The sequence below is a fragment of the Zeus faber genome (genome assembly GCF_960531495.2).
Source record: "Zeus faber genome assembly, chromosome: 11".
NCBI classification, from domain to species: Eukaryota; Metazoa; Chordata; class Actinopteri; order Zeiformes; family Zeidae; genus Zeus; species Zeus faber.
The window spans coordinates 9695379-9704746 of NC_137205.1; the positions used below are offsets into that span (position 1 = coordinate 9695379).

Here is a 9368-nt window from a genome sequence, read left to right on the forward strand (position 1 = left end):
TCGACGCAGAGGACGCAAAGGGACGGAGAGAGGGAAAGAGAGGAAGAAGGAGCTGGAGAGAGAGAGAGAGAGAGAGAGAGACAGAGAGGGGGAGAGAGAGAGAGAGAGAGAGAGAGAGACCAACCAGAGTCCGACCGGTTTCCACGGTTACTCCAACATGGCGTCCAGCTGGTCGGCGAGGTCGTCGAACATGCTGCCGATGTCGTCGAGGATGCTGACGGTCGTCTTCTGCTCCACCACCGAGCTGGACGTGCGCGCGCGCACGGGCACACACACACACACACACACACACACACACACACAGACACACACACACACACACACACACACACACACACAGGAGTAGAAAAATCATCAACATGCTTTGAAATAATAATTTCTGATATTCCGAAGAAGCGTCACTATGTAGCAGACGTGTGTGTGTGTGTGTGTATGTTCTGCATTTCATTTGTACATCTCCAGACACTACAGGCAGGGATGCACAGTAGAGAACCATTTGGTTATTGTGAGTGGAGATTTCCAACAATGTGTGTTTAAATCCTAGTTATATAAAAAAAATGTAACGAATGGAAATTAGTTGCAAGATCAAAATGCAGTAATTCATCTAATTTGTCAGTTCCAGGCGGAACAGCGGCTCCGTGTTCTCGACGAGTCACTCGTTAAAACCAGTGTTCGATTTTCGGCCTCTTGGTTGGTGTGATCGGTTTGGGTTCATGTGCAGTGAGCGAGGGAGGACTTCTTGAACGATGAACAAGAGTTATTTTCAGTTCGCCCACATCTGTTGCCAGAGAGGCTCCCGACTCCCGACTCATTTCAACGAGTTGTTCGCTACGAATGAATCGTAAAATACAAATGATCCAAAATACATTTTTAGACACCTTTTTTTTTTTGCTGACTCGTTCCCCATACAAGGATCTACATACAGTAGATTTGATGGCATTAAAAGTGTGTGCATATGTGTGTGTGCATATGTGTGTGTGTGTGCATATGGGTGTGTGCATATGGGTGTGTGTGTGCTCCTCACTCCTCCTGCCGCAGGATCTTGTCCTCCACTGCCTGCAGCGCAGCCGCCAGGGACGCACTGGTCTCCTCCAGCTTCTGGTGCACCAGGGACTCCACCCCGAAGTCCGGCGTCCCAGGGGTCACTGGGAGGGGCACTCCTCCCCCTCCGCCTCCCCCGCCTCCCCCGCCCGCCATCCCGCTGTCCACCGACACGCCCCCGATGGAGGAGCGCGGGGGCTTGACGGGCGGCGGGGTTGGGCTGGGCGTGGCCGGCGTCTGCGGCGTGGTGGGGGTCTGCGGGGTGGTGGAGGGGGTGGGGGTGTGGGGGCTCTGGGCGGGGGGGCTCGGGGACTTGGCCGTGGGAGGCCAGGGGGTGTTTGAGAGTGGGGAGCTGGCCTGCCGTGCTGGCACCGAGTGCTGCCGCATGGAGGCCGTGAATGTGGCGGGCGGCGACGGGGGGCTGCTCATGGAGTGGATCAGCTTGGCCGGCTTGGGGGCGGTGGGCGGGGGTGCCGGCTTAGGGGAGATGGGTGGAGGAATCTTCTTCCCTTCCACTAGGGAGCCAGAGAGAACAGGACAGATGAGGATATTTACAAAACACAGCAAAACAATGAAGTTAGGTAACACTCAGGAAAGCAGGACCGTACCTGGGCTTCCAGGCGTGCTGGGGCCCGGCAGAGGAATCCTCTGTGGCGCCCCCTGGCGCTTGATCTGAGCCAGGACCGGCTTTGGGGAGACGGGAGGCTTGGGCTTCCTCAGTGGAGTCATGTCGGTCGCCGCCATGGGGGCCCCCTGGTCCACGCTGTCCTTGCGTGGGGCCGGGTGCTGAGGCAGCGGGTGGGGTTGGGTCTGGGGCTGAGGCTGCTCTGTGATGCCCACGTCTGCTGAGGACACAGGCCGGCGTCGGATAGTGGCCGTTCCGTTCTGGTAGGGCACCGGCTGCGCGGTGTTGGCTTGCCCGATGTTAGCTGGCGACGCGTTGACCAGAGCGGCGATGGGCTCCCCGTTGGCCCCGGCGAGGTCAGCGAAGCCCTCGGGCTCCTTGTCGCGGCTCTTGGGTCGGCGTTTGACGGTGGAAGACTCCTGGAGGGTGAAGCGCGAGCCGTTGGGGTTGCCGCTGGGCTTGGAGCTGCGGGGCCGGCGCTTCATGGTTGCTGTGGCGTCCACCCTGGAGAGATCTTCTGGGGTGTAGATGCTGTCGCCCTGGACGCCATCCCCGTCCCCGTCCCCCTGCAGACAAACACAAAATAAACACTAACGGAAAAATTCATACATTCATGGCATTTGGTGATTTTTGCACAAACAGAAATTCGCTGACATTTGCATGAACAGCAACGAGACAGTAGGCACACAAATAGCAGTAAACTTAAGCTGCAAGTACACTGCGAAGCTACTTCAGCACAGATAAAGATGTAGATAAGATACAATTATATATAATATATAGATAGATGGATAGATAGATAGATAGACAGATAGACAGATAGACAGATAGATAGATAGATAGATAGATAGATAGATAGATGGATAGATAGACAGATAGATAGATAAATAGATAGATAGATGGATAGATAGATAGATAGACAGATACAGACAGACAGACAGATAGATAGATAGTTAGATAGATGTAGTTTAGATCAGCGGTTTTCAACCTGTGGGGCATGTGGGACAAAAGCACCTTATTGGCCGCAAAAGAAAAGAAGGAAATAACATTGATCCCACCCATCAGCATCTATACATCTATACGCCGATAACTATGTTCTTTTACAAAAAATACATAAAATACCCTGCTTTCATAGCTACTGCTAACTTTGAACATCCGCTGGATGATTCCCAAAATCCTAGTAACCCCATATTCCCATGCCAAAAAAGGTTGAAAACCCCTGGTTTAGATACATAGATAGATAGATGGGTAGATAGATAGATAGATAGATAGATAGATAGATAGATAGATAGATAGATAGATTGATAGACAGATAGATAGATAGATAGATAGACAGATAGATAGACAGACAGATAGATAGATAGATAGACAGATAGACAGATAGATAGATAGACAGATAGATAGATAGACAGATAGATAGATAGATATATAGATAGATAGATAGACAGATAGACAGATAGATAGATAGACAGATAGATAGATAGACAGATAGATAGATAGATATATAGATAGATAGATAGACAGATAGATAGATAGATAGGTAGCTACCTGTCCCTCTCCTTCTTCTCGTCCTGGCCGGCGGATGGTCAGGCTTCCCTCCTCGGCGAAGGGGAGGCACTCCGACATCCCGCTGCCCGTGGGATGGGGGGAGGACGGGGGGTTGAGGGGTGAGGACGAAGGCTGTGTCATGTGGGGGCAGGCGTCTCCCCCAGGCTGCGGGGCAGGGCAGGGCGTGGCGGCGACCTGGAGGGAGGCGGAGGGCAGCTCCCGCCGGGCGGCCGCCACCAGCTCACTTACGGGGCCACTGATGGTCCGCCGCCGGTTCACCACCTCGCCGTCCAGACCGATGGTGTCGCGCGACTTCCCCACCTGGGGAGGATGGAGGCGAAGATGCAAAAGTTGATGCGAACTTATACAATGCAACTCTGTTTTTACTATGTCATTACTTTTATTGATCTGTTGTTTGCCGGTAAAAAATATTGAATGTCTATTGAAATATGTAAAGGAGATTTCTAGTAACAGAACAGTAACGAACTGCAACTGCTGATGGAATCTTGCGGCAAAAGTTCAATTTTCTCAACCCCTATGATCACGGTGGTGCAGAGAGACAAACCAGATGTTGTCTTCAGGAAGAAATTGAGAATTGTATCCAACATTTTGTACAATAAATGTCTAAAAGATCCTGGAGACTTGACGCGGACAAAGATTAGCAAAATCATTTCCCCCTGACAACATATCAGTAAAATAGCCGACGTTAGCAATTTCACCTGGAGGAAATTCCTCTGCAGGGCCATTCCTTTGGGTCCGCCCCCGATGGACGACATCTCCAGCATGGCGGCGATGCTTCGCACGCTGCCCACGCTGCTCGTCTCCACGGCGCCCGCCTCCACGGAGACGCCCAGGTCACTGGCCCGCCGCTGCTGGTGGTAGGGCACATCCAGCATGCCACCGGTGGTGCTGTGCGTCTGCGGCTGGGCGCCGCCCTCAACGAGGTTGGAGCTGGAGCTGGAGATGGCCGAGCTGGAGCGCTTGGGTGGCGGGGGTGGCGGCCCCTTCTTCTTCTGCCGCAGGGCGAAGGACTGCGACTGGCTGCGGTTGACATTCTTCTCCTGGTTGCGGACTGAGTGGCTGCGGCCCACCCGGTGGGTGACGGTGGCGTACTTCCCGCAGCCCGCTGCGGCGGCGGCCGCAGAGATCTGAGTGGCCGTCGGCTCGGCCCCGCCCCCTTCTCCTCCCCCCCTCTCATTGCACTCACCGTCGGAGGCGGCGTAGCGGTTCAGGCTGTGTGCACGTTTCTTCTGGAGGGCCGTGTGCTCGGCGTCACTCTGTTCGACCTCCGGGGGAAGACAGAGGAGCGGGACGGAGACCTGGGCCTGGGGCTGGGGGCCCTCCCTCACCTCCGGGGCCTGGCCCTGGGGGTGGCGCTGGGGCGGCTGCTGCTGCTGCTGCTGCACATGGGGCTGGGCATTGGGAGCCCCGCGGTGGGCTGGCGGGGACTGAGGGTGGTGGGAGCGTGGGGACTGGGGCCTCTCCCCCTGAATGAGCTGGGGGGAAGGCTTGGTCTTGGCCTGGGGGGAAGCGGCGCTCTGGACAGAGGAGGCAGAGGAGGACGAGGAGGTCCTGGTCTTGGTGGGGGTGTGTGGTGGGGTGTAGGGGGGTGCAGGCTGGGAGTGCGAGTGCGAGTGCGAGTGCGAGTGGCGGGGCTTGCCCTGCGACGACACGCTCCCCCGGTGGGAGGACGAGGAGGATGTGGTGCTGCCCTGGCTGCTCTGCTGCCGCATGGTCCTGGCCTCCTTCTTGGGGGGACCCTGCACCACCTCATCCTGGTCCTTGCTGAGGCTGCGTGTTCGCTGGCCTTTCACCTCTGGGCCCGGCTGGATCAGGGCAGTCTGCAGCTCGGTGCTCAGCTCGCTGTCCTGGAATGTAGTCAGCCTGGGGGACATAACCTCTGGAGAACGACAAGTCAGTCAGTCAGTCATGAACTGACAATAATACAGAACTTAGGCGTAAACGCGACTTCTCTGAATACTACATATAGCCAATGGGCGACCTCACCATCAGGAGGCGGGCTCTCAATGGACATGACTTCCTGCTGCTGTGTGATTGGCGGAGGCTTCTTTCTGAGCGAGCTCCTCCCCTCCGAGCCACGCTGCATCTCAGCCAGCCGCTTCACCGCCAGCATCAGCTTCTTCTGGTGGCCTGCGCGTTAACATGACAGAGAATTTCAAAGGCTATTTCTCCGAAATGTATTGTGCACAGTAGAAGGTCAAAGGTGTGAAAATAGATATTGATCGTGGTTAACTCAGCACAACGGCCGAGCAAAAGAGCGGAGACGTCCATCTCGTACCCAGTTTGGTGATGCCGATCTCCTGCAGGTCCTCCCAGGTGATGTCTGTGATGAAGTCGATGTTCTCATAGCCGTTCTGCACCAACACCTGGTGATACTGGTTTAGACCAATAGCAGACAGCCACTCCCCAAGGTTGGCCTATAGGAACAGCAGAAACATTCGCATTCGCCGAGCACATCGATAGGAAACAAATTCCCCAGAACAATTGAAATATCAGTTGTTTTGGAGATGTGCGTAAGTGTGTGTGTTTACTCACTGGTTTTTGATCAGGCAGCCACTCAGTGACACTCAGCTTGTTTATCTCTGATGTCATCTTCTTCCTGTGGCCAGGTTTGGTCACGCCAATGGCCGTCAGATCCTGCACACACACACACACGCACGCACGCACGCACGCACGCACGCACGCACGCACGCACGCACACACACACACACACACACACACATATAATTGCAACCACCACCACAACCACCAAGAAGAGCTATTACAAGGAAATATTTTGATGAATTCATAGTTCCAGGAGCTGCATAATCAACTCCTGAAATCTCCAGTAGACACACACACACCCCCCCAAAGAACACACACAAACACAGAGGAAAACCTGCGACTCAAGACAGCACGTGAACCGATGAGAAGTTCTACGGGATAAGAGGAAAGGAGAGGCAATGTAAAATTTCTTCAAATTATAAAAGAGAGAAGATCGATGAAGCAATGTCTGCAGTGAATAAGAAGCATTAGAAAAAGATAAGCTGAAGTGGTTGGTCGTAATTCGCCCCTACAGTCTCACTTGACAGTCCCCCATTGTAAGATCCGAGTTTTATTTGATGCATGCACTTTTTACCTCTTTATAGTTTCCTCCCATAAACAGGTTTATTGATAAAGATGCAAAGGAAGCGAATTAAGCATTTAACCACCTGCGACAAAAATGGCTAATCTTGAGACCCACGGTATCTTTGGAAGATACACAACGCCACACTTTTAAGGACACACCTCAACATCATGACACACACACACACACACACACACACACACACACACACACGGTTGTTACAATACACACTCTCTAATGAGATTATGGTGAACTTGTGTTGAATACCAATGTGAGGCAAACATAGGGGAGCAGGCTTCTACAACATATCTCCAAGGACATGCAGGGCAGCGATGGGACACGGCAAGCGTCCCAGCGTCTGGGGAAATGTTGACATCTTATGAGTCAAAGTTGGTTATCGGGCAACCCAATTGGTATGAGGACGGATCCAATGTCGCAATTTGTTGAATTGAAGAATGGCTCAAGCAGCTCAGAAAGGCTGTGTAAACCAAGCCAAGGGTTAGGGAAACGGTAGGGAAGGATCAGAAAAAGGGTCAAAGGGAAGATCCATGTCAAGCAAACACCGTCCATCTTGACGAGGGACTTGTGTTTCATTGAAGAAATCAATAATATTAATCAGTGCAAATCAATTACTCATCACTCTCAAAGATGGACATGCTATTGTTGTGGCACTCGCAAAAGGGAAGCACAATTTGGAGTCCCTTACTCCAATGTGCCCCTGTTAAGAATCAAATTGTATGGGGAAGGATGATTAAAAGTCACTGAAATAGATCAGCAAAGCTGCTTGATAGAGAGACTAGTTTGCAGACACTGGATATATACAGCATGTTGTAGGGCCCTACACCATTTCATCAAACGGTGCCACCTTGCTGAAATAACTAAACTAACCATGAGAGTGATGAGAATCTGCGTTCGTTCCTTTTCATTGGACAAAGCAGAGCAGTGGTGTAGTATAGAGGGTTTGAACAGGGGGTGACAGGGGACAACGTGACAAGGGTCAACACCAGGCTCAAGAGGTGAAACGTGAAGGCACAAACAAGGGCGGGTCTCTGAGGAGGTCGGACAGAGATTTCATTTCAGTTCATGTGTGCTGAGTGGACACTCAGCACACATTCGAAACACATGGTATACCATCCAAGCATCCTAGTAATGCCTAGCAACGACAGCACAATGAAGCCACATGGACTTATTTACATTGTGGTTCTTGTGAGGTGGCTGGGAGCTCTCTGAGCTTTCACAGGTCCAGGGGTTAGGGGTCAGGGGTTCTGGTGAAGTCAAGGTGCCTTACCTCCGGGGTCATTCGGCTAATGGTGGGTAAATCATACCCAGCGCCCAGGAGGTTTGGAGCGTAGACCTGCAGCTGAAAGTCGCTCAGCCATTGGACAACGGCCTCTGAGCTCTACGGGAGAGAAGACAGGGGGATGGGGGGTGTTGTCACTGCGGCTCTGCTTCTGGCCTTTCATCAGCTCCTTTTCCACAGCAGAGCCAAATGGGACCCTACTTCTGTCCTTTGCATTTTTTGTGCAATGTGAAACTGTGCCACGAGAGACTTACAAACAAAAATACAAAAACATGTCCTTACAAGGTTCATTTAAGTAGATTCCAAAAAGTATTGGTTGTGGAAATGGAGAGAATACTAGGGAAACTGGACCTCCCAAGATGCGGGGGAGTCAACAGTGATAATGCATTAGCCCTGAGTGGCTCCGTTTGATGCTGTGGTGGAAACCAGGCACTGAGATAGGGAAACAGGTAGGAGAAGGACTCTCCCAGCGGCATTTGGACCGCTGCCCCAAGACATTGAAGGGGATTAGAAGGGGTAGGTTCCATATCCTTCTGTTAGGAGTTAGGATTTAAGAGTTACTTTTGGAGTGGACATGTTGAAGACTGACATTTTCCAAAGGCTTTTTATGACTTCATGGCTTAAACACTGTGAGCATCGGAGTCTCGTGGCTAACTGCCATTTAATTTACACTCAGCATCAGCCGTTTGGGTTGCTACTAGGTGCAACTAAATACTAGGGGAGACTCCTGGCCGATTATGCTGTAATGTTGATGTTGGGCCACAGAAACTGGCTCAAGTGAGGAGTGCATTTCAAGAACTCTGTGTTTGTGAAACACCCTGGGACTGTGCGCTGTGGGATTTGGCTCTTCTCTCAGCATACTGAGGGAAGCCTGACATCTTTTTTTTCTCCATCAAACTCTTTGCTATCACTCCCTTAGGGTCTTTTCAAATTCTAGCAAATGTAAGATCTTCTCAAGACCCAAGCATGAGGAAACTGTAGACCTCTTGGAAGGTATTCTAAAGTTGTATTCACACATGCACTCTATACATTGTCCGGATAAATAGGCTGGACATTGTCCAGAGTTGCCCTTTCACACATGTAGCACACAACTGGAGATTATCCATGTCAGACACATTCACACTACTTGGAAATACTCTATTTGATTAAGACAAGGGGCGGAGCCTGGGTAGACCGTGCAGGAGGCAATTTGTAACGCAATGACGCCGCAGAGTTGTTTTTTTGGTGTTGATACTCCATGTATTTGGATGTAATATAAACAAAAGAGTGGAAAGGAATATAAAGGAAAGCAGAAAGGAGTCCAGCTCTGTGCACGAAGATCCGCACAAAGGTAAATAACTGGCGCATGAACATGCACTTCACACATACCACTCAATCGGACATTACACTGGCTTTAGTCTAGGCTGCTGGCTGGGTAAAGTCAGTTTATTGTCCGGTCCAAATGATTTAGACATTTGCGTTTAGACATACAGATCCTCTGGGTAACGTCCCGATAATTTCAGGGGTGCAGTGCATGTGTGAAAGCAACTTTAGTCTATGTCTATGTCTATGTAAGTGATAACCAACCTGATCTCGTTGACAGAAGGAGATCAGGGCTGAAAACTTAAATGTTGACAGGTTTAGATAATATCATTTAGGACCTATTGAGACATTTTTTCTCTTGTTCCCCATCCTCCTCACTCTTGCTTTCTCCCTGCTGGTGAAATACAGTCGGATGGTGGGCACTAAGC

The 9368-nt window shown here is 51.3% G+C and overlaps 1 protein-coding gene across 1 annotated transcript in view; it reads right to left on the reverse strand.

Annotated features, from left to right (window-relative positions):
* The window catches only part of caskin1 (CASK interacting protein 1), a gene marked incomplete at its 5' end in the record, with an annotated part of 95316 nt that continues 85948 nt past the window's right edge, over positions 1-9368 (reverse strand). The window contains 9 exons of the mRNA XM_080009738.1: positions 1-244; positions 1025-1556; positions 1650-2256; positions 3212-3532; positions 3931-5111; positions 5219-5362; positions 5511-5649; positions 5768-5869; positions 7627-7737. Coding sequence (XP_079865864.1) covers positions 148-244; positions 1025-1556; positions 1650-2256; positions 3212-3532; positions 3931-5111; positions 5219-5362; positions 5511-5649; positions 5768-5869; positions 7627-7737 — 3234 coding nt within the window. The 3' untranslated portion in view covers positions 1-147. The remainder of the gene's footprint in view (positions 245-1024; positions 1557-1649; positions 2257-3211; positions 3533-3930; positions 5112-5218; positions 5363-5510; positions 5650-5767; positions 5870-7626; positions 7738-9368) is intronic.